Genomic DNA, 26,226 nt, shown 5'->3' with positions numbered 1-26,226 from the left:
AACCAGATTACAAAGAAAATTTCAAAATGTAAATAAGCTGGAGTCAGAACTCAATAATTTTAGTAAATCCTCAATTCTATTCCTATTGCCTCTACTGAATGAATATTAAGGATGCCTAATAATAATAAGGCATTTATTCATTTAGGAGGTCATAAAGCAGTGGAAAGTCAAAGTTCTGGACATCAGAGCTATCTCAGGCAGAGAACTAAAAAACAAAAGTCAAATATGAAGAGGAAAGATTATTACACTTGCCTATTTGATGATTTTTTTTATAGCTAGCAAATTCAATTTTATTTTTTAAAACTCTTTATCTACCACCTGCATATCCTTTGGAACCCAGACTGTGTGTTCTGAACCCTGGCATGTTTCTAGACTGCCTCCCCTTCAGAAATACATAAATATTTGAGACCATTACTATAAAAAGAATAAAGTCAAGAGGCAAAACAGTCCCAAGACAGTGTTACTTTTAAAAATTATTTGAGATTATCTGCACCTCTGTTCCTCTTTGAAGCAAACGTAAATTTTGTGATTTTTTTTCTATTGGGGAATTTGATATTTTCAAACATATAAAAGCTCTGTGGAAGAGCAGTTTCTTTAATTAGGTGCACCCAGCAGACATCAGCTCAAGTGAAATCCTAAGTCTCAGTTACAGGTAGCCCTCAGCATCAACTGTGAAGCCGCTGAATCTGCAGTGAAACAAGACCAGAAGTGGCTCGCCTACCTACGAGCAGTTCGATTTCTTTCGAAGTCAAAGTCGTGCTGCCCTGTGCTGGGAAGTCAGAAACTATTGCTCAAAAGTCACTCGGACCACAATCAAGGCCACTCCTCAAGCATGGCTTTGAGGTGTCCTCTAGGAGCCCTGAAATTCGGTCCTACTCAATTCTAAGCCCAAAGCCCTTTCCCTCACACCTGGTATGAGAGGCGAGGCATGCCAAATTTCAATTCTCAATTTCCAAATTCCCAGACATTCTCAGCAAGCCAGAAAATGTTAGCAATCGGATCATAATAACTTCCAACCGCAACGCAAGAGTCAGTGGCTCAGTTACAAAACAGTTTTGAACAAGTTCCCATCTGACTTCCATGGCCATGGGCTTGATAAGAATTTCCTGAAATTATGTGTTGGCAGTGCTTCAAACAGAGCCATCCTCAGAAATGCACTGGTTAGTGACGTAAGCTGTTACCAGCTGCCACTTCTGACTTCCATTCCAGGCAAGAAGATGTAAAGTGATTTCCGCCGTCCTCGCTGACCCTGCCAATTCCTACCGCCGGGAGGTAAATCTCATACCTTTTCAACAAGATTTCAGCCAAGAATGCATTCTGAATGATTTGAATTTGAAGTGCTGCTGTGGGGGCAGAAATCCCTCCTAATTAAAGGCCAGTTCATTAACACTTTCATCCATATGGATTAGGCATTTACAGCGAGGTTAAATAGACTGTGGATCGATTTTTAATGTCAAGAATCTCATCAAAATTCCTTATGCAGCACCAGCAAGTGCCCTTCACTCATTACCACTGTCCTTCCCGCCCTCGTATTAATCCCTCAGGCCACTAGCCTAAATTAGAAGGCAAATATCACAAAGTCTCCCTGAACACGCCCCGAAATTAGAATCAAAACAAAATGGTGATGAAGAATGGCCACGGGGGTTAATTGTGAACACCAGCAGGACAGGTCCCTTAGTGTCTGGCCATCGGGGCAAGCCTGACTCAGCTCCTCGCTCCTGGGCAATATCCCCCCCACCCCCACATCCTGCCCTCCCAGGAACTTCCATGGCTCGGCCTTCCCCAGAGACCCTCCCAGTCCCAGCGACCTCCTCCAACCTCTTCTGCTGCTGCCTCTAGCCCCCGCCTCAGTGCGAGAATTCCCGAACACTCTCACCAATCCTTCCCCTTTCGGTTTATACTCTCGCCCCATCTATCTTAATAGTTCCCTTGACTTTCTCTAGCACCCACACACCAGGAACTCCATCCTTACCTCCCTGGTGTCATGCTCAGGACCCAATGCCGGTCGCAAATAACAACTATTTACTGGCACATCCACTTGGTTGGCCTGCCATTCCCAAAGGCCTTCTGCCCATTTCCCTGTTTCTCTGAGTTACCCAAGTTAAAGCCTCAGCAATATCTTTGACTCTACGCTCACCTCTGGTCCCTACAGTCACATGACAACCAAACTCAGATGATTCCACTCCTCCGACAGATTTCAGGTCCCTCCTTCCAGTTCCCACCACTGTTAAGTTCAAGACCTCACTTCCACTTGCCTGAGCTTTGACTGATCTGTCTCATCATCTTTTCTTGACTGTAATATCGAATTCTATCAAAATAATCTTTCTGAAAGTCACCCAATCTTTCTTGAAATCACCCAATTCCATCAAAATAATCTTTCAAAACCACAGATCCATTCACATACACTGCTGATACAAAATGTTTCCAAGTCTTCATTTTCTGAACTCCTTAGCACCTAGATTCACCCCAATCTGCCCCAATCAGCATCTTCAGGCTTACTGCCCATCACTGCATCCAGTGGATCTTATCCTGCAGCCAACTGGATCTCCTGTTCTCTGAACTTCCCCCCACCCCACCTAGGACTTTTGTTCCATAGCAACCTTCCCCCATGTATAAACCCAAACAACATTTCAGTTTCCAATTCACTGGAAATTCTGACTGAACTACTGTTAATATGAAAATTCAATCAGTATTTTGAACACTCAGTATTTTGAGCATTTTAATCAGTTAAGTCCTGCCAATGCTCTCAAACCAAAGGCCACCAGGGACAAAACTGTAGTTGATGCAGTTGGGTTTCTTACTCATTGCAGCAAGGGGAATCTCGGGGTGTCTCGGTCAGAGGGTGTTAGACGGGGCTTATTATAGGATTTGAACTCTGGTTGGGTGATTTGGGAAGGAGTCACTCTGCATGCTGTCAGGAAGCAGGAGCAATTCTACGCTTGAGTACTGCAATGAGTCTTGTCTATGGGTGGAAGTAGGCTAGAGCAAGGCTAAAGCTGTAACTGGCGAACAAGCAGCTGGCCCTCATTTGATTTGCAGCCAAAGGGGATGTTTGGTATTTTGTGGGTTGCATGGTGACCTTGTTTCTATCTGTACTTAGACAAAATTATGACACGATCTTGTTTGTCTGACTTTATCACGGCCTATGAGTGACCGTGTCTGAGGTCGGTGTTCAGTGTGGGTGTTTACGTCTTTATCTGCAACAGGAAACACCACGGCCCAGCTGCGGTCACCAGCTCTTAACAACTCCAAGGCCTGCTTGTAAGTGTCCAACAAGTCCCCAGATGTCAGGGGCTGCTCTTCTCTTTCTCAATTCTTAGTGTCATCATGATGTCAAGAGATTTAAACGTTTTCTTAGGTGAAGTACAGATTATGAAGAGCTGCTACTGCCGCAGCGAGGTAGACCGGATTCTATCTGGGTTCCCAATGGGGAGGGCAGTTATCGTATTTCAAAATATAACAGAGGAAGGGCATGATGATAGGGTTAGGATGTGGAGAAAGGAGGCAATATATTCTATAAAAGCAATGATACTCAAGAATAATATGAGGTACAGATCGGGACCCCCCTAGAGCATGTTCAACACAAGAAGTGACTTCATCTTAGTAAACCTGGTAAGGTTTCCTAGTTAATAAAACACTCAACTTATCCACTGTACTTATCCAGGAAGCTAAATGCAATTAGGTTTTCATTGTCAAGCTAAATGTTTTCATACCATCGTAGGTGTACCTTTTTCTTTACTGCTGTTAACTTGCTATTTAAATCCTGACCATTAAGTCTGATCTTAGATTCTGTCTCCAGCAGACACTATCAGAGTGCTGATGTTGCTAAGTCTGAGTCTAACAGAAGGAAGCAATGCCAACTGTGTCTTTTAGGTCATCCCGACCAGAAATGCAGCCATAGGGAAGGATGTCAAAAATAGAAAAAACAGTACCTGAGATTCTTATAAATATAATTTCCTTAAAAAAATTAATTTGGAAAAAGTCCAAACATCCTTTCTTTTAATCCTCTAATGCCTTATACTATAAACTCCTTAAATAGTAACTTAAGGCACACTCTGTAATGGCAAGGTTCATTCAATTCAATGAACAAGGTTGGAGTAATAACTCAAGTGTATCAGGCAGGGGCCAAGACCAGTGAACTCAGGTGAACCACTTCCCTTCTTACCAGAGATTCCTTCCGGGACTGGTCAGCACCCAAATGGCATCTCCAGATGCCACCACTTCTTTGAGAACATATGAGACATCATCTTCTACTTTCAGGGGCAACAGCAGGTCCCAGGCGACTCCAGGCCCTGTGGCCCTGCTTCCCACAGTGTTTGTTGGACTCCAAGTTCTCTCTTTCTCCAGTCCTTAGGAGATTTTAATTTGTAATTTTTTTAGAGTACATGTGGCCTATCACTTAACACTGTCACTGAAAGATAACATTTCAGTGCTTACTCACTGCTGACATTTTATTATCTAATACTAAAATCCCATCAGAACTCCCTAGCGTGATAAGCTAAACATGAGGTTTGAAAATAAAGCACCTGGCAAATCTGATTTGCTGTCATCAAATGGCATTTTGTCAGATGGGAGCTAATTATCAACCTGACATGATTTCAGTCTGCTGCCGCTTTATGCAACGGGGCCCTGCTTGCTCTCGACAAAGAGGATCAGGCTTGCCACTCTGGAGCAAGACACCCAATTTCACCTACACTCATGAGATTCTTCTATTATGCAAACTAGTGGTAAAGCAATTACAAGCTCCGAAAGATTAAGGCTAGAAATTTCGCATTCAGAGAACTGTCATTTTCACCTCTTACAATGTAAATTCTTGCCAGATGTTAAGATGCCTTTTTTGTTTCACACAATGTCACCTAATGATCTGAGGAAGCAACCTCTCTAAAAGCAATTTTATCTCCCAAGTTCGATGAGAGAGCTTTGACAGAGCTTCAGGGCTCTACCCCGGGGGACTGCCTACTAAATGCAGGCATCCAGGAATGGAACACACATTTCTTCAGGCTTTTCAAGGCTCCTTAGAGGCTGGGCATTGGCTTTATCAATCTAAATGCTCCAAATGGACACGAATGAAGGTTGAGCAGGGAACAGCAGAGGGGAAAGAGGAACTTCAACAGGAGACACGTCACCCTTTTGGCTTAAGGAAAAGTGTTGGAATCTCCATGGATAGAAAGAAACACTCACGCTTACTACTCCATGAGAGGAAATGTACTGCGTGTCTCTCATCTAACGCTCTTACACACGACAGAAGATCATGGTCAACAAGAGGACGTGGTCAGTACCTTGTCCCAGGTCTAGTCTGTGACCCCAACTGCAGCTGAACTCACGAGCATCTAAGACATTATTAGTGAAAGTAAACACTGAGGCCCAGAAATGCCCTGTAAATTCCTACAGTGACAGTCAACGAGTGGGGATCTCATGGGTCCTTTCTCCCACCCTCAGCTACTGCTCCCTGGGTGGACAGAGAGACACTAGGCAGCATATTTTCTACTTAGGACCATGTAGGCATCTGCACAGATGTTGACAGACTCTACTTGGTATTACTAAAAAGCCACATGTATCTTTAAATAACCACATCCCATTTCAAGTTTTAAAAATACACCAACTAAATATAAGGGCAAGTTTAATATGTTTAAGAACGGAAGTCAGAGGGGAAGGGGAAGAGGAACAAAGCCGCCTCCCGGTCCTGTGACATGTGATTCTTCCCTTTGGGCTCCCTGAGGGAACCAGGAGTCCCAGGAGACATGTGTGGAGGATGCTCTGAGGTTCTGCTGCAGATGGCGGCCAAGGGCATTATTATTGCCCTGTGTGTTATGACATCCAGAGCAGGGCGTTGGGAGCGGCGTGCTCACGAGTCATGACGTGAGGAAGACTGTTCTCCCGGGACAAGGGCAGCTTATTTCATCTGCAAACACAAAGTGGTCTTGGGGCCCCACTTTCCCAACAGGCAAGGGCACCACACTGCCCGGGCTCCCCCTCAGCTCCCTGAGGCCACGGCACGTGCCTGCGAGGCACATGGAAGAACACTGGCCCCCAAGGGGGCAGCGGCTCCCATCTTCACACTGCCTGACAGGGGAGGACGCGTGTCCATGCAGAAAAGTGTCCTCGTGTCATGTGTAGGGTTGAAGAAACTCCTTCCCCACGAGGTTTATGCAAAACCCCCAAATGTTACTGGGATAGTTAATTTCACGCATCAACTTGGCTAAGCCACAGGACCTGAATATTTGGTCAAACACCAGTCTAGATGTTGTAGTGAAGGTAGTTTTTAGGTGAGATTAGCAGTTACATCAGTAGGCTTTGATTAAATCCATTGCCCTCCGGAATGTGGGTGGGCCTCATCCAATCGGTTGAAGGTCTTAAGACCAAAGACTAAGGTTTCCCGAGGAAGGAGGAATTTGGGCTCAAAACTGTAATGTAGACTCCTTGCCTAAGTTGCCAGCCTGCCAACTTGCACTACATTTTGAACTTGCCAGTCCTCACAACTGCCTGAGTCAATTCCTTAAAATCGAGCAAGTTCTCTCCCTCCCTCTCCGTCTCTCCCTCCCTCTCTCTTTCTCTCTCTTCCTTTTCTCTGGAGAATCCTGCTAATGCACTTACCAGGCAGATTCAACAGCCCCATCCCCTCTGTATTTTAGAACAGAAAGGAAAGGGGCACTTGGCAAAATATCAATCCCATGATTGTTTACAAAGCCAGAGAATTAAAACGTCTCCATGAAAGAGGTTTTTCAATACCCTTCAAATGCTTAGCTGCTTTTCCCACTCACCCCTTTAGGTGCCTCATGAGTATGAGATGTGCCCCTTGAGAGTTCCAGACGAGGCACAGGACAGTGGAACCAGGGCACCTGGGTTGGCATCTGGACTCAGCCTGAGTGGGTGTGTGGCCGCCAACACGTGGCTGAAGCAGGAATGAGGCATTTCATACCTTGGGGAGATGCGGCTCAACAATATCCACCTGGCAGAAGGGCACTAAAAGGACCAGAGATGTGAAGCACTCAGCTCAGAACCTAGAAAGATGAAGCTCCCTAAATAGTAGCTTACTGTTATACAGAAGTTACTAACAGGACACACTTCCTCCTACCCCTCAATGGGGAGAGAGACACACACAAGGATAATTAATATAATGTTTTAAAGACCAGGAAAGGGATATTGTTGCTGATTGTGGGAACTCGGGGGAAGGAAAGCTGATTCAGCCCCAGAAGGGGAAGTTTGCAGGTGAGATGGGGTGACAGGGCAGCTGGCACCCCGGGTGGAGGGCACTGCCTGGGCAGAACCAGGAGTTAAGCAAACCAGGGGACTGGCCAGCCATACTGATGCGCCAGAGACGGGGGCAGGGGGGATCATTGTGCTGAGAAACGTTCTGAAGACCCAGCTCCCGCAAGGATGCAGACGCCGGCAGGATAGAAACCAGAGGAAAGGAGGAGCTGCCCCGTGTGCGTTTTTTTAGGCCGCGCCAGGAGGCTGTGCGGACACAAACTTTAACCAGGAACCACTCTGACTTCTGAGCGTCAAAACTTTCACAATAAACAATCAGCGATACCAATACAGAAGAACATTTGGAAAGTAAATGATGGAACTTTTGAACATTTACACAGGAAGTCACAGGTCCTCTAACACGGACTGTGCCCCGAGTAAGAATTTTAAAAGGTGATAAAATTCTGAATGGACTGCATTCTGCTTTGCATGCCCATTAAAATGAAAAACGTTCCGTTAGCCTCAGAGCCCAGTAATAAAAGATACGTAATACAGTAAAAGCTCTGGAGTGACCTGTAGTCAATTGTCCAAAATAATTAAGCTGTTATAAGATTAAGCCTGTTTTTAATTTTCTTCGTTTTGCTTACTTGTATTTTCTTCTTTTTCTACAATGACTGTGAAATGCTCATGAAAAGGGGAAAGGGTGCTTTTCAAAGCCTGCCTAGGGGAAGTCTAAAAAGAAAGGGTGTCATACATGAGTGGGGTTCACTTAGACAGGTAAACCCATACAGCGGGCCAACCTGTGCTCAGATGCAAAAGTTAAAAGGCTTTGAGATTGGGGAAAGAAAGGACTTCCGGTCCATGCATCATACCCACCTGGGTCACAGAGGCATTTATAGCTGGTGCCCACGCTGCGGCATGTGCCATGGGCGCAGGGGCTGAGTGCACAGAAGTCCACGAGCTGCGCGCAGGCTGGGCCCGTGAAGCCCGCACTGCAGCTGCAGCCGAAGTGCAGCCCCTCGGCGTAGCAGGTCCCGTTGTTCTGGCAGGGCCCCGAGGCGCAGGGGTCCACCTTCTCCTCGCAGGCAGAGCCCAGGTAGCCTGTGGGAAGATGCAGAAGCGGGGAGGGGTAAAAAAATTAAACCGCATTACACTTAATAACCAAGAAACTGGGGCTGCTGTTCTTAACTCTTCTCCACTGTGAATTGATTAATGCACAACCCAACAAGGTGGGTTTACTTAGCTTTGGTAACCGGGGGTTAAATTATGAAGCCCTGTGCTTCCATTTTGGTTGAAATACAACACATATGATTGCTTAGATGTACAGATGTACAGGGATATACATATATTTATATGTATACATGTGCATGTGTGTATGTATAGACTAGAAAGATGCCAAAAATAAATTAATGGTGATTCAGGAAGGTGGGATTGGGGTCAGTGGAGGGATTTCACCTCTTATTTAATACACATTGCTGGGGGAATTTATTCCTTATTTTGTTTTAATAGATAAAGATATAATCCTGAATTTAAAAACGAAAACCCATATAAAATAGTGAACAATGACAAAATCTTTCTCCCTTTGTCCCTCACTCCCTTCTCTAGAAGTACCTACTGTTAGCAGTTTCTTTAATACATGCTTTTCAAAAATGTGGTTATTGTAATGAAAAACGAACTGTGGTGTAGTCATGCAATGCAATACTATTTGGCAACAAAAAGGAATTAAGTTCTGACATGTGCTCCAACATGGATGAACCTAAAAAAACATATGCTAAGTGAAAGAAGCCAAATACAAAAGATCATATATTGTATAATTCCATTTATAAGGAATGTCCAGAAAAAGTAAATCTATAGATATAGAGAATAGATAAGTAGATGACTGGGGCTGCCGTGGAAAGAGAAATTGACCAAAAATGGGCATGAAGGGTCTGCTAGGGTTGACGTAATGTCCTAATACTGGATTGTGAATTGTGGTGATGGCTGCAAAATGCTGTATATTTACTAAAAAGCACCGAATTGTACTCTTAAAATGCATGAAATTTATGCTATGTAAATGGTACCTCAATAAGGGTTTAATTTTTTAAAATTTTAAACGTACTTCTTGTACAGCTGATTTTTATTTTGTTTTGTGTATGCGTTTCAGTATTCCTCAATTTAAAAAATCAGACATACTCTTACTGTATAGCACAGGGAACCATATTACATATCTTGTAATGAACTATGATAGAAAAGAATCTGAAATATATATATAACTAAATCATTTTGCTGTACGCCAGAAACTAACACAACATTGTAAATCAACTATATTTCAATTAAAAATTTGTTTTAATTGTACAGACATATATATGTGAATCTATAGGTCTGTGTGTCCAAGTAAGTGTTTAACAATACTTTGGTAAAACCTATTCTTTTAATATTTTAAGAGCAGTTTGAAAATTAAATGAAGACTATTCAAGTTTTAGAAACAAATTTAAATAATTTTTCTCATATACAGTTCTTATTCCAATATTCTACTTCGCTTTTCTTATCTAGATTTAAGTTTATGTTAACCATCTTCACACAGAACTCAGCAATATTGTTAATTTTTGTTGTTCAGGACACAGTGAATTAAAACAAACAAAAGTAGTTCCCAGACTTTATCTAAAGCATCACTCATAAATTGTCATAATCAACTTGATATTTTTCTGTACAGAAATAGAAAATTTTTTTAAAAATCCAATGTTATTCAACATCTTATAAACTTCTCTGTAGCTTTGACATTTTAAATATCATACTAAAAATGTACCACACAATCAGTTTTAATAACACTTGAATTCTCCAAAGAGTCCCTTTGTAGCCAAGAGTGGTATGTAACTCCATCCTTCATGAGATGTATTCCATTTCACTCTGAATGAAAAGAACATACTTAAACACATTTCACCCTATGACAAACTGAACAACCAAGGCAAGTCCTGACCTCTCTCATCTTCTACTACCTCACCCCAAAAACAGGGCTGAAATTATTTTCTTCATAAAGTTGTTATGGGTTCTAAAATGACATATATCAAAATTCCTAGAACAGTTCCCCGGTCTAATGCTGAATGAATGAATGAATGAATGAATGAAAGAAAAATGGTAATAATAAAAGCAACAGCTGACATCCACTAGGGGCTGAGATGCACCAGACAGTTCTAAGCCTTCACGTGCATTATTTCATTTAGCCCCGGGGTAACTGCATGATACAAGAACTATTAGTAGCCCCATTTTACAGATGAGAGGATGATGACAGAGAAATGTGAGGTATCCTGTTCAAGTCTACTTAGCTAGTGGGTGGCAGAGCTAGGATACAAGGCCCAAGCTCTTAATTCTCCACTATACTGCACAGAAGAGAAGTCAATAACGCCCAATTAAGAAAATGTTATGATGTGTAAACATAACAAGGACTTGTGTTTCTATTCTTTTTTTTTTTTTTTTTTTTTTGGGCTGTGTTGGGTCTTCGTTTCTGTGCGAGGGCTTTCTCTCGTTGCGGCAAGTGGGGGCCACTCTTCATCGCGGTGCGCAGGCCTCTCACTGTCGTGGCCTCTATTGTTGCAGAGCACAGGCTCCAGATGCGCAGGCTCAGTAGTTGTGGCTCACGGGCTTAGTTGCTCCGCGGCATATGGGATCTTCCCGGACCAGGGCCTGTACCCATGTCCCCTGCATTAGCAGGCAGATTCTTAACCACTGCTCCACCAGGGAAGCCCCTGTGTTTCTATTCTGCTTGGATATTGGTGAAAGAAAAAATAAGAGACTTACCAATCAAGTCAAAATAAAGGAAAAATGAATTTTAGGAAAGTAATCACTCTACATTCACGTTGATATACTCGGTTACAAATATTAATATGATCCACATAGAGTACTCCAAGTTGAAAGAATGGTGGATAAAAAGGTGAGGAGATGTGAAGGATCATGACTCTGGGGAGAGCCAATATTTCAATGAGGCCAAGAGGAGATGGAAAGCAAGCATGAATGAGGGCACTGGTCAGAGGCCACATCATGAACATCTTACATGCCACACTAAGGAGATTGCACTTCATTCTAAGGTCACTGGACGTCAACTATTTGCGTGGTTTTGATATGCTTAATTGCAAGCAACGTGGAGAGTGTATTAGTGGAGTCTGAGACTGGAAAGAGGAAACCAGGTGTTTACTAGAGTAACTGAAGTGAGAGGTCATAAGGACCAATTTGTAGCAATAGGGATAAAGAATGTGAGGCAGATTGGACAATTATTTTACAAGTAACATAACATTGTTAGTTCAGGGACCAATTGGATGGTAGAAGAACCGAAGAGCGGGCAGGGCCTAGGGACACAATGTAACAGGAGTCAAAAACTCAACTGCCAGCAGGAGTCCAGCAGACCATGTTGATGAAGGAAGCGGGCCAACTGTAAGGATGGTTAAGTTTTAAGAAAGATAAGAGGAAAACCAGGAGAGGAAGGTGTCACTGAAAACAATGGAAAAGAGAACATCAAAAAGGGAGTTGTCAAAAATGTCACCGAACTCTGCCTAGAAGCCAGGTGAGCTGGCCCAAGCTAGCCCGCTAGAAGACAAGAGACCTCATGAATCAAAGCAAGCCAGTCCAGTGAGGCCACCCAAGACCAGATAGCCACCAAGCAATCTGGCCTGTGACCGGCTGAAATACAGCCCAAATTGCCAATCCACAACAATCATGAGCTAAATAAATGTTTTTACCACGAAGTTTTGAGGTGGTTTGTTATGCAGCAAAAGCTAACTGATACAATGTAATAGGAGACACAGCACTACATCTAAATAGTAATGTGGGCCAGAAGGAAACTTTTGTTTTGCTCTGCTTTATGTAAAAGACTTGAAAGAGGAATTGATTATGTACTAGAAGAAACTTTAACTAAAGAAGGAATCAATAAATCCTTGTTGAATATCTAAAAGGTTCACTGCTGTTGAAAAAAATTTCCCTTTTCTTACCATTTCAAGAAAATAGAAAAACAAGATGAGATGCAAATAATATTTATATTTTCAGAGAAGCCTAATATACCTCAGTATATACTGAAGAGAGAAGACACCTTTGACATATTATCCAGTCTAAAAATATATAATGTAATATAAAATGCCATTCTGTTACAAAGGATGATGACAAAGCAAAAATGAATTCAAGGTGTATCTCAATACACTTTATGGAGATGCATGTGATATAGGGTGATTATGGGATAATTTTCCTAGCTCACAAGATTATTAATGAACATTAGAAAGGGGATTCACAGATTAAATGCTGAGCCAATTTTCAAAATACTATTTGTTATGGACTAAATGTTTGTGTCCCCTCAAAATTAATATGTTGAAGTCCTACCCCAAAATGTGATGGCATTAGGAGGTGGGGTCTTTGGGGGGTAATTAGGATTAGATGAGGGTGGAACCCCCATGATGGAATTAGTGACCTTGTAAGAAGAAGACACACCAGAGCTTCCTCTTTCTGCCACTAAGGACACAGCAAGAAGACAGCCAACTGCAAGTGAGGAAGAGAGCCCTCACTAGAACCTGACCATGCTGGCATCCTTACCTCAGACTTCCCAGCCTCCATAGCTGTGACAAATAAATGTCTGTTGTTCAAGCCACCCAGTCAGTAGTATTTTTTTATGGAAGTTTGAGCTGACCAAGACACTGTTGCTTTGATCAGCAAATTCTCTATTTCCTTCTATCACCTAAGCAATTGTGATCCTCTTACTCATATAACATTGTTTCCTAAGTGACTCACATCTTCTTCAGCCACCTCTTAAATGACCTTCCTAAGAGAGAAAAGAACAAACTTTCATAACCCAAAGAATTCAGGGCCAGGAAACCAAAGCTTGAATCTTCTTACTAGTGTATGACCTTGAGCAAGGTACTTAATCATTTTGTGCTTTAATTTCCTTACCTAAAATATGGGGATGACCCCTGATGTGTAGGATCAAATAAAACTGTATGTGGAACTCAATAAATGTTGGATTCTCCTTCCTTTGAGCAGTGCTTCTGGGGAAATTCCAAGTTGCCTGTGTCCAGAGTTTGTGGTTAGGGAAACTGGAAAGAAGCTGGCCTGTCAGCCAATCTCTGGAACACAATCAAATTTCACATTTGCATGAATCCTTCACGGTGGAGTCCTGAGTACATCTAAGAGCGAGTGTCCTGGAATCAGAGGTGCTCACGTACTTTTTCTTTAAACACACACACAGTTATTGGGCCATCCGGTGAGGCTGATGCGTGGAGGTGGGGTCCTAGAGCAAACAGCTGAGGGAGGAGGGGACGAGCAGAAGCATCCGTGACAGCCTTTCTGTACAGGCTCAAAAGGACAGTCTGTTGAAACTGTTTATTAATGGCTAACACCTGTACATACCAGGCACTGTTCCAAGAGTTTCAACTATATTAACTCATTTAGTCCTGGCATCAGTTCTATGAGCTAAGTACTATCATTTCCTTTTCAGATGGAGAAACAGACACAGAGACAGATCAAGCAACTTGACCCAGGTTACACAGCTAGAAAATGGCAGCAATAGGATTTGAACCCAGGCAGTCTGACTCCCAAATCCAAGCTCCAGACCATTACTCTTAGCTGTAATACTTGATATCTGGGCTGTAGTAAACTTAGCAGAATACCAGGATACAAAGTCAATATACAAAAAATAAATTATATTTCTACTCTCTAGTAGTAAGTGACCATAAATTTTTGAAAATTTAAACAGCACTTACCATATTATTAAAAAGCATAAAATACTTAGGAATAAATTTAACAATAGCTATGTAAGTCCTCTACACTGAAAACTACAAAACGCTGCTTAGAGAAATGAAAAACACCCAATAAATGAAGAGCTATACCGTATTCATGAATTAGAAGGCTCAATATTATTAAGATGCAAATTGATTCACTGCAATACCGATCAAAATCTCAGCTGGCTTCTTTTTGTACAAATTAACAAGGTGACTCTATAATTTATATCAACATGCAAGGGACCTAGAACACCCAAAACAATATAGAAAAAAAAAAAAAAAGGACAGATTTGGAGAATTTACACTAGCTGACTTCAAAACTTAGTATAAGGCTATAGTAATCAAATCATGATTACTGGGGTGTCTACTGTCTGCAATTCAATAAATCAAATTCTGATTGATACACCATATCAGCACAATCAAGTAACTAGCTCTTGTATCTCTTAGCTTCCTCATTTGTTAAGAATGGAGATTACGGAATGGCTGTATATATCAAGTAGTTATAGTTGTGCTGGCAGAGAGAAAGAGAGGAATTGTGGTGCTAATAGTAACAGTAAATGTTGAATTCTTATTATATACCAGATACTACGTGAAGCAATTGGTATCTATCTTTTATTTATCACGACCACTGAATCACCTGGGGTCTACTGCTATCCACTTTTACAGAAGAAGTCCCCCAGGGACACTCAGTAAGTGGGAAAAGCAATTTCAAAGTAAGATCTATCTTAAACCACATCTGTGCTCTTGAGCCCCATGTTAGGCTTCCTTGCATAAGAGTTTGCATAAAAGCACTTGAAAAGTTGAAGGTGCTATGCTAGCATAAGAAATTAGGGCCAAAATAGAGCCATTGGTGTCCTGAATTCTCAAATTTAAGGCAGCTTTAGAAAACGGAAATTACTTAGCAATGATGAATTTTGAACGCAATGCATTTGAAATGTCCTGAACCTGACTAGTTCTCAGTACTTCCAATATCACATGGAAGATATTTTTAAAATACAAGGATAAAACTTGAATCCTAAGGAGTAAACATGTCGCATACCACCTTACTTACCAACTCCTTATAAAATCAAGTCATCTTTAAAATCATCCAAATATAAAAAAAATCATCCAAATATCAAATTTAGAGCCATGATGCCAACCAATGCAAGCATGACCTTCCAGTGTGTTGATCCAGGCCAGATGTTGACTAGTTTATGGTTCTTGCTACAGTGCATGCTACAGGGGCATTAATGTGTAATTTTTTGAAATTTTTAAAACTAGCTTGTAAACATGATACTGATCACAGAAAGCTTGAATATTGAGTGAATGTAGTTTCAAAAGTTAAACTGCAGCCCAGATAAGAAACGTTGTATATTCAATATCTAGATATATAAGGACCTTTGGAAGTGATCCCAAACTCAGATATAGTGGTATATGAATCCGATTTCTCTGTATAAAAATATGGAAGTTGATGACCCAAGGCTACGACAAAGACTGGTATAAAATGCAGCTGTGCACTGAATTTTCAGGGTGCAGGGCAGTTCTGAGAGTGCTGGTAGAAAGATGTTTTACACCACACGGTAGAAATGGCCTTGGATCATCTATAGCTGAGATTCAGCCAGAACATATTTCATCTTTCCAAGAAACATTCTAAAAATGAACCAAGATTCTCATTCACTCTATTTTCTCCTCTGCCTCTCCCTCCATCCTCTCTCTCTCAACACATACACACAGACACACATTACAGATAAACAGCTTTAAACTCCATCTCCAACAGTAGGAACTTTTATGCATTTTCCTGTTCCTGAATAATGTTACAAGTCTAAAAGCAATTATTTTAGATAGCCTTTGGTAAAGTTTCTCTTTTTATTAGCATAACTCTTTAAGAACTTTGGTCAGTCTTTCAATAATCTCTTAAGGTAAATATTTCTGAAAATTCCTCTTGCAGAATATGCAAACCAAATTAGTTACGGTAGCAAAGGCAAGAGGGGTGAAAAACAGAATTTAACATTCTTGGGATCAGCTATGTTCCTGGATACATTCAAACTCCAAAACATGAAGAACTCTATATAGGAGAACACGTGAAATACAGCTTTGTGGAATATTGTAATATAAGTAATAAAAATAATAATAGTAACGTCTCTGAGCTAAAAGATTAGTAAATTACTGGATGCTAATGGACTAGTATATCTGGATTTACAATCCTACTTGAAGAATAGAAAATGAACAACTATTTGATGACGTTAACCTAAAGGTGCAGAGAGGATGCTGAAGGTGGTGAGACTTCGTGTTTGGAATAGTTTATTTCAAACCATACGAACCTCACATGACGGACATCAGGAAATATTGGAAGGAAAACACAGTAGCTCCAGAGAAAACCTCTATTTCAAACACAAGGAAGTAACTTCAAAGAGACTTGGGCTTCCCTGGTGGCGCAGTGGTTGAGAGTCTGCCTGCCAATGCAGAGGACACGGGTTCGTGCCCCGGTCCGGGAAGATCCCACATGCCGCAGAGCGGCTGGGCCCGTGAGCCATGGCCGCTGAGCCTGCGCGTCCGGAGCCTGTGCTCCGCAACGGGAGAGGCCACAACAGTGAGAGGCCCGCGTACCGCAAAAAAAAAAAAAAAAAAAGAGACTTAAAACAACCCAATGCAACAAGAAGAAAGTTTAGAAAAGGATGAAAGATTTAAGGATTAAATTGGAAAATAAAACAGAACTGCAAAAGAAATCTAAGCAATGAGAGGCTAATGAAAAAACTATGATTTAGCTAGTTGACTGTTGCTTCAAATTTTGTATTTGAACCAGTATTTATATAAATATGCCTGCTCAACATTTATTATGTACAGAAAAAAATCAACACCCTTGAAATATACATACACGTTATGGAAATCAGATATTTAAGACCAAAAGAAAACATTTCCAGAAGATTTTAAATTACAAGACAATAAAGTCACTCTATGTAGAAAGCTACTGAGAGGTCAGAAGTTTCTGCAATATTAATAAGGGAAATATGGAATAAAGCATTCCTTCCATGAACCTGAACATTTCATCTGCACTGCCAAAGTTACAATTATTTCTCTCCTCACCTATTATAATAGTTTCCTGTGATGAGATTCCCTGTTCTATCTTACCCCTATGACCAATTCTCCAAATAGCAATGAGCATAATTTACTTAAAATGTAAATATTATCATGGCTTCCAATTGCTCTTAGAATAAAATTTGACCTCCCTCCCATAAGCATCAAGTCCTGCGGGCTAGGACTCAGCTGACCACTCTGGCCCCTGTCTCTCTAGGAGCCAGCCCAGTGGCCTCCATTCAGTTCCCCAGAAGACAAGCTACTCCCCATGCAGAGCCTTGCAACATGGCCTGGACACTGCTGCTCCTAACTGCTTCACAACTGGCTCCTTTTGGTTCTCGGCTTCAACGTTAAGACAGACAGGACTTTTCTGATCACCCCATTCTAGGTATCCCTTTCTTATTGTTTATCACAGTGTCCTGCTCACTACCTTCATAGCACTTCCTTGAATTTGCAGTGACGTAGTTGTGGATTTCCTATCGTCTGTCTCCCAGCCCACATGACCACGGACTTCCCGGGGAAGGAGCCATGCTAGCTCCTCTCAACCTTGAGCCCCAGCACCCAGCACAGTGGCCACGCTGTAAATATTTATGCAACAGACGGACAAACGAATGGATGAGTGACAGAGGACACACTCTAACAGATTTATTACACACTAGGGTAATGAGTAAAACAGGATTGATAAATATGTTTTAGGTTTGGGGAGTTACAATGAGGAAATATGAAAAAGATGATTGGTCAATTGTTGTTTTAATGACAGAGGTATAAATGAATAATCACTGAACCAAGATGAAGGTAGACAATGTAGTTCATCTAAGGGGCTTGATGAGCTGCAAAGGGAAGCAAAGATAAAGAAGAGCTTTGACTCTCAAAAAACTTATTCTCTAACTGAAGAGACCAGAAGGGCACATTTAGGACGAAGAAGGAACAACTTGAGGCCTTTTTTTTTCCTTTCTGCAAACATTTTACTGAACGATTCCAGTGTGGTGTGAGGTTGGAGGGACCGGCCCAGGCTGTCAACATGGGATCAGTGTGTGCAGCACAGGCTCTAGAGTGGCAGTGATTCCAAAGAAAGATGGCTTATTACCGGGGTGGGGCAGGCCAGGAAAACCTCGTGGGAGAGTTGGGTTTTGTGCTGGGCTTCAAAGAAAAGCCCAAGATTTGGCTGGGCAGAGAAGGACGAGGAATGATATTAGAATCAGAGAAGAGGTTCTGGCTGATGTTTATGGAAAACTTAATTGGAACCACATTTGTTCTGGTTCTAAGAAAGCAGACAGTTATGTAAGATAAGGAGGAAAAGGGGGAATATCTAGGAAAAGCAGTTACAAAAACATCAGACGTTAAAGGCCCAAGGCGATTACATATAAAATGTGACTTTTAATTTTTAAGAAAAGCCATTTGAGAGAGTAAAAACCACTTGAAGGACTTTCTCTTTAGGAGAATAGAAAGACAAATCTAGATCTAAGACAGGAAAATGAAAAATAACTAGGAAATAGAGGAATGTTAAATGAACGTTTCCCCAGTTCAGCCTAAATAAAGAGAAGGCAGAAGAGATGAAAATTATTTAAAGTAGATGAATTATATGGGCAAAAATAATTGGCTATTAACAATGGAAATTTAGAGGTTTAGTCAGAAGGTTCTGCGATTTCCTTTGGGCATTCATTCATCTAACCTGTACTAATTGAGAACAACCATGTACCAGGCACTGCTCAAGACCTTATATTCTGGTGAGAAAAACAAATAGAAAGATAAGTAAATATATATCATTAGCTAGTGCTACATGGTACTGAAGCAGGTAAGGGGCAGAGAATAATGGGGGTCATCTTAAATAGTGTAGTTAGGGAGACCTAAATGACCAGAGGGCATGAGCCACATTCAAGCCAGGAGGAAGGGTTCCAGCAGGTGCAAATGCCCAAGGAGCGAGTTGTGTCCAGAGGTGAATGGCGCCCCTTGCAGGACAATTCTCAAGTAACTGGTGTGTTTTAAGAACAACAAGCCACCGGCAAAGAGGAGCAAGAAATGATGCTGGAGAGGCAACCAGGGATGTGTGGGCCCTGGACCACATTTTTTTTTTTTTTTTTTTTTTTTTGCGGTACGCGGGCCTCTCACCGTTGTGGCCTCTCCCGTTGCGGAGCACAGGCTCTGGACGCGCAGGCTCAGCGGCCATGGCTCATGGGCCCAGCCGCTCTGCAGCATGTGGGATCTTCCCGGACCGGGGCACGAACCCGTGTCCCCTGCATCGGCAGGCGGACTCTCAACCACTGCGCCACCAGGGAAGCCCTGGACCACATTTTTGATGGCAGATCACCAAGGTTTGAGAGATGGGGAGTGAAAACATGGACTTTCCATTTGAGAAGGATTACTTTGGCTATTGTGTGGAGAACAGACTGCAGGAGACAAGAATGAATCAGAAAGAGAAGCCAGGAAGCTTTCAAGGAGTCCAGACAGAGCTGGAACCTGGAAGAACCCAAGAGGCTGGGAATCTTGGGCAAATGATGTAACCATTCTCTCTGACATGAAAAACAGGAACATTTCCCTGTAAGAGAGTCAGAGGATTGCCTTCCACACGTAAGAAGGATCTTGATGTCTCAACTCATGGAAATTCTAAGTCTGGAGAAAAATTAAAAAAAAAAAAAAAAAGATAGGAACTAAGAAATGGGACGTGCAAGGGAGACACAGGTCCTGAATACCCACCATATATTACCCAGCAAGTCCATGAGATAGGCATTATGTTTTACATAGTATGAAACTGAGACCCAGAAGGGTTAAGTAACTTGACCAAAGCCATCTGGTAAGTGACAGAATTGAAATTCAACACAAGTCTGTCCCTCTCCAAGGACTTAACGAATTTTTAGCCTCAGTTTCTTCATCTGCTTTTTTAAAAAGTAACACTCATTTTCATGAATTTTAAATGGGCTGATGTGTAGAAACACCTAGTTTCCACTTCCACACAAAGAAAATCAAAGGGGTGCTAGGCCCTGTTGCTAGGTTTGCCAATGTCGAGACCATACCAGGCATAGGGCCATTATCCCCTTTCTTGTGGATGTCAAGGCTTCTGTTGGCATAGAAGGCTTTACAGAAACTTTCTTGGGCTGCTCCGAGTAATTAATCCCTGAGGGAACTCTGTAACTCTGCTCTTCAAGCAAGTGGCTCTCAACCCCAGCTGCACTGAAACCACCTGGAGAGTTTTTAAAAATTCAGTGCCTGGTTCCCACCTCTGGAGCTACTAACTTAATTGGCCTGCCGTCAGGATTTTTTAAGGAGGATCCACCTTTCCTTTACACAGTTTTTTTCTTGGCTGGTAGCCACAGTGTTTCTTTCTATTTGGTCATGAGGAGGGAAATGCATACACTATTATGAAGTTTCATAACTATTTTTTCTCCCAACCAAGACAGATTTAATCTTTGCATGTGGTATGATAGCACTCTACTGCTACAGTATTTATTTACTACTTTTAACCCCCCAAATTCCATTATCATTTATTTTGACAACTGTGCACCAATTTTCCTCTTTTTTTAAACCAACATGCCTCTTTCAGTCCTTATACTTCGGATGAAATGGACCCCAAATGCCAGCTCCAAGGGTGACTTTGTGTCTAAAGCCTGGCTTGCCAAAGTATTCCATACCATGGCCGCATTGGTTCAGGGCTGGGCAAATGTCTCAATTCAAAACAATCCAAGTCAGCCTCACGGCTTTTAATTTATTGGGAGAAGACAAACTCTGCTCCAGCCATTCTGACAATGGATCCAACACAGGAAAGGAGAGATAAGATTGTCGGAGAGATAAAAACTCAGGCTTGATGATATTAAGCCCCTGGATCAAGCCATCTTGAGTTCATCCTGCATATTTGTTACATGAGCCAATGCACTCTCTTTTCTTTTTCACTAGCCTATTTGAATTGGATTGTTTGTTACTTTAAAATCAAGATTTTTAATGGATACAGAGATGCTCTAAAAATTATCTTGTATGGAAAACAAAAGGCTATCACCTAACCTAGCCAATTCTCCTAATAAACATATAATAATAATTAAAAAACATGAATGTATGATAAGAGTAAGGGGAAAAGGGCTTCCCTGGTGGCACAGTGGTTGAGAGTCCGCCTGCCGATGCAGGGAACATGGGTTCCTGCCCTGGTCTGGGAAGATCGCAGCTGGGCCCGCGAGCCATGGCCGCTGAGCCTGTGCGTCCAGAGCCTGCTCCGCAGCGGGAGAGGCCACAGAAGTGAGAGGCCCGCATACCGCAAAAAAAAAAAAAAAGAATAAGGGGAATGAAAGACAGACATAGAGGAACAGCTGTGGTCTGAAGAAATGGGGTAGAACAAGAAAAGCTTTCACAAGCATATTTAGGAGTTAGATATAATTGGATTCTTTTAGAATTCTCAAAGACTGCAAATAAAAGATAAGCATCGTTCAGGTGTTTTCTAATTGATTGGTATTTCTTCAACTGAGTCTCATCTCTGCACCTGGACCACAAGGTTTCTGGGTTTGTAAAAGTTAAATACAACTTTGTAAGCCCTTTAAACAAGTAGTTCTAGTTCTAGTTCTAGAAGTTTGTCCCACAGAACTAGATGAACAAATGCATAAAAAACACGTGTATGAAAAGTTCTCTGCAGCAGGTAAAAAACAGCAAAAAGCAAAAAATCAAAAATGAATAAATGTCCCTTTGGCAGACTCCACTTCCTCAGTGATTCTTAGAAGCTGACGTTCCTCATTCTGTCCCGGCCCCTCTTCTCTTCCCCTCCGTGTTCTTTCCTGGGGGGTCTCACACATGGCTGTGGCTGGAATTAAGACCTATAAGTAGAAATCCCCTGAACTGACCTTTCCAGCCCGGTTCTCTCCCCCATGCTCAGGTTCATTTTTCATTTGACAATTTCACAATTCCCTCTGACTCTTCCATGGGCTTCTGTGCTCATGTCTTATCCTCCCCTCTCAAAGCTGCTCACTACCCAAGAGCACCCCCATACAAGAAGGTGCCTGCACCTTCTGAAAGCTGGCTTGCTCTGCCTGGCCCCACTCCTCCTCTCACAGCCAATCTGCCATGTCCCTCTGTCTCCATGGTACCACTCTAACTCATTCCACTATGCAGTTCACCTAAATTACAAGAGATTCCTAACAGGTTTCTCTGATTCTCGAACTCCTCTGGTCCCTTCTTCTCACTTCAGCCACAGTAATCCCTCCCGAATGTTAAAGTTCTGCCCTTCCCGGGCTAAGACTATTCCTGAAGTTACTCTCAGGTGACGCCCAATCACGTTATCATGGTGTTTAAAGGCCCACCTGAGCTGGCTCCTACGCTGTCTCCAGCCTTTACTGTCCTTCCATCACATTCTGTGTCACAGCTCTGCAGAACGTCTTTTTGTTCCTCACATATGCCACCCTCCCTCTCCCCTGCCTCATGCTGTTGGTTCTCTCTTCCTGGGAGGATCTCTCCTCTGCCCGCAGCCCTCACCGATTCACCTTGCTGCTGCTTCTCCTTCGGGTCTTGGTTGAAACATCAGCATCCTTGGAGCACTTCCCGACTTTCCTCCCAGGCCCCAGTCTCAGTGAGGCTTCCCTCTTCTCAACCACCCAATCACCCCAACACAGCTCTATCAGAGCCTTGGTCATATCTTCATACCCGCTATTCCATAAGCACCAAGAGCTAAAGCCCTACCTGTCTTATTCACTCCCGGAGCCCTTGTGATTAGCTGCCACAAGACAGGTAATCAATAAATGGCATGTGAATGATTAAGTCTTTTAAGTACATAATGCCACATTCATATGATGGAATAAAACACAGCCATTAATAACCACCCTTTAGAAAAATAATTAACAATATAAGATTATTTGAAACACAGTGTTCACTTTTAGAAAATCATTACAAAAGAGAATGCACAGTGAGATCCAATTTCAGTTTTCTAAAACGTGCGTTAAAAAGATTTCAAAGATGTTCACCTAAAACTTAAAATGATCTCTTTTAAGGATAGAATTGTAGGGGGTTTTTTTCTTTGAGCTTATCTGAGCACAGATTCCTTTGACAATCAAGAAAAAATGATAAAAATTACGTAAAAATGTTATATAAAGTCCTGGGCTGTAACAGAAAAGAGAGTCATAGTCGAACGCAGTGACAATGACCAGTGGTGAGTAGATCATCCCATGGGAAGGCCCTGGATCATAGTGACCAGAAGTATTGCTAAGTGTAGAATAGTTAGGAGTTGAAAATGAGGAAGGGACTCTAAAAATGGCAAATTCTTCACAGAAATTACAATAAAATATAATTGGGTCAATTTAAAAGAACATTTCGGTTGCGTCCATGACCTGGCTATTGTAATTAGTGCTGCGATGAACGCTGGGGTGCATGTGTCTTTTTGCCTTATGGTTTTCTCTGGGTATATGCCCAATAGTGGGATTGCTGGGTCAAATGGTAATTCTATTTTTAGTTTTCTAAGGAACCTCCATACTGTTCTCCATAGTGGCTGAACTTAAATGTCCATCGACAGATGAATGGATAAAGATGTGGGGTGTGTGTGTGTGTGTGTGTGTGTGTGTGTGTGTGTGTGTGTGTACACACACACAGTGGAATATTACTCAGTCATAAAAAGGAATGAAACTGGGTCATTTGTAGAGACCTCGATGGACCTAGAAACTGTCACACAGAGTGCAGTAAGTCAGAAAGAGAAAAACAAGTATCGTATATTAACGCATATATGTGGAATCTAGGAAAATGGTACAGATGAACCGGTTTGCAAGGCAGAAATAGAGACAAAGATGTAGAGAGCAAACGTATGGACACCACAGGGGGAAGCGGGGGGAGGGTGAATTCGGAGATTGAGATTGACATATATACACTAATATGTAAAAAATAGATAATTAATAAGAACCTGCTGTCTAGCACAGGGAACTCTACTTCACTGTACAGCAGAAACTAACACAACACTGTAAAACAACTACACCCCAACAAAAATAAGAATAAAAAAATAAAAGAAGAACAGTGGGAAAATACCTGCAGAAAGGGGTTATATTAAGAAGGAGAAGCCTAAGTATCTATCCTCGGCTGCCTTTTCTCAATATATTAGGTCACATGAAATGAGAACTAGATTGGAAAAGCAGAGTCGAAGAAAAGTTTACTGAATCAAAAATAGAATATGATAAAGTCATAAACAAGCATCCTTTTACTTTCCCAGCTTTATTTGTTCAATTTCTCTCAGGCCTCGGTCTCTCTGTCAGTTCCACTTTAATATGCTGTAGGAGTCAGAGCCTAGATCTGAATAGTTCAGAATCAGACCCTGGACTGTATCGTGTGGTATTTTTGTCCAAGTTAGACAAAAATTTCACTCTAGCCTCCTCCGACTATTATGGTATAGAGTTGGGGAATGTATAAGGAGATAAAATCTGCTGCAAGAAAAAATAAAAATTCCGTTTATTTCTAGGGTATTTGTGTTTCTATTGCAAAGCATCTTTGTTGCTTTTAAGAACAATTATATGGACATTCTGCTTCTGGTATGGAAAAGTAAGCTTTGAACAGACTGTCCCACAAATAACTCTAAACTCCAGACCAAAAAACCCTACACCTACCTCATGACTCTGAAGGTGAACAAAAGCAGGCAAGTTTTGGAGAGGAGTCCAAATATGGAAGCAGCAAACAGCATGGGTTGAGTTCCATGTCTGCGGAGCCCACCCTGCAGGCATTCTCAGCTGGAACTATGGCCCAGGGAGACCAAGACCAAGCATCAAACCTGCTCTTTCTGTCCAAAGGAACCCCGGGAAGGATCCCAGGACAGTCACCCCATGAGGAGTGAGGAGGTCCTGGGGAAGAAGAGAACCAGAGAAGGGGACCCCCAAAGTCTTTATCTGAACTCTTCTCGTGTCTCTGGGTGACCCCTAAACCATACACGAATGGGGCCCTGAAAGGATGAGATCCAAACCCTCGCCTCACCGCTGCTATTACTAAGTTTGCAATGAACCTAACCAGTAAGGGTCACCTGGTTAGAGCAGTGAACACTGGTTAATCCACCTTGGCTACAGTTTCCTCCCACATAAAATGATACTGCTGCAGCTGTTTCCAGCTATTTACTTACTCATGCATTCAACATGGCTCACAGGTACTCTAGTGCTAGGTGCTCCATGGATACAGAAGAAGTTGAGCATCACTGCCTTGAGGGAGTCTACAGTCCCATGAGAAAATGCAGACATGCACCCAAACAGCTCTCACACAAGGCAGAACCTGATCAGGGAAGGAGCTTGGTGCAGCAGAGAGAACACGGACTCCAGAACCAGACAAGGCCGAGCTTGTGCCTTGGGTCCACCAAGACTTAGAGCCTCGGGATCTGCCCTGTTACAGCAGTCGCGGGGATTAAATAGCGGCATTCGTATTAATCGCTCTCTGCTAGGCACTTTCTGTGCACTGTATACTCATTTAGTTCTTATAACAGCTCATTGGGTAGATATTAATACCACCCACCCTCTAGAAATGCAGAAAATAAGGTATAGGGAATTTCAGTTTACTTGCCCAAGGTCACCAAGTGCTAAGAGATCAAAGAGATTCAAACTCAAGTCTGCTCGAGCCCCAGCTGTGAGCTGCTATGTTTTGTTGAATAATAACCTCAAGTGCCAAACACAGTGCTTAACACAGAGTAGGCACTCAACAAGTGGCCAATGTCATCACAACTGTTATTATTACTGCTACTGCTGTGTGATTACAATGATTAGCCACAAGAGAGAAAGAGTTGAAGTTCAAGGCGTTTACCTGAAATAATGCTGAATAATCTTTATGGGCATGTCTAGACACACACCTTAAGAAATCAGAATTTGTGGTGACCTGTTTAGGTATAGCCTACCTCTTTTTAAAAAGAAAAGCACCAGGTTATCATTATTTATTTCTTCATTCACTCATCACACTGTGACTTCCAAGCGCCATCTGCCGCCACTAAACCGAGCATCAGAGCAGTTCCCAGAGGGGAAGCAGAGATAAAAGTGAGGAACAGGACCCATCACTCACTAAAATGAGTACAGCTGGTCCCCACTGCTAATGGGAGGAGCAGACGAACAAAATTCCTTGCAGTGTTTTGAAACGATCTCAGAGAAACTGTGCTATGTGGAAAAAAGAAAAGAAAAAGAACAAAAAGGAAACATGAACTTAGCCATAAATCAAAAATTAATCAGCGTGCACCAAACACAGAAATAAAATTTTACTCACACTTAGTAAGTCTTAATACCCTGCTTTGTTTCCAAAAGATGAAACTATATACCACTTGGAACTCCAAGGATCTCAGCTGTTA

At 42.0% G+C, this 26,226-nt stretch overlaps 1 protein-coding gene across 1 annotated transcript in view; it reads right to left on the bottom strand.

The window, feature by feature from the left end:
- Window positions 1-26,226, bottom strand: part of DNER (delta/notch like EGF repeat containing) — a 324,742-nt gene that overhangs the window by 61,276 nt on the left and 237,240 nt on the right. The window contains exon 8 of the mRNA XM_029225741.1: window positions 8,065-8,289. Coding sequence (XP_029081574.1) covers window positions 8,065-8,289 — 225 coding nt within the window. The remainder of the gene's footprint in view (window positions 1-8,064; window positions 8,290-26,226) is intronic.

Source organism: Monodon monoceros, unplaced genomic scaffold (genome assembly GCF_005190385.1).
Source record: "Monodon monoceros isolate NGI ecotype Baffin Bay Population unplaced genomic scaffold, NGI_Narwhal_1 Super_Scaffold_16, whole genome shotgun sequence".
NCBI classification, from domain to species: domain Eukaryota; kingdom Metazoa; phylum Chordata; class Mammalia; order Artiodactyla; family Monodontidae; genus Monodon; species Monodon monoceros.
Note: the sequence above shows the minus strand (reverse complement) of the source record. Positions and strands in the feature narration are given on the sequence as shown.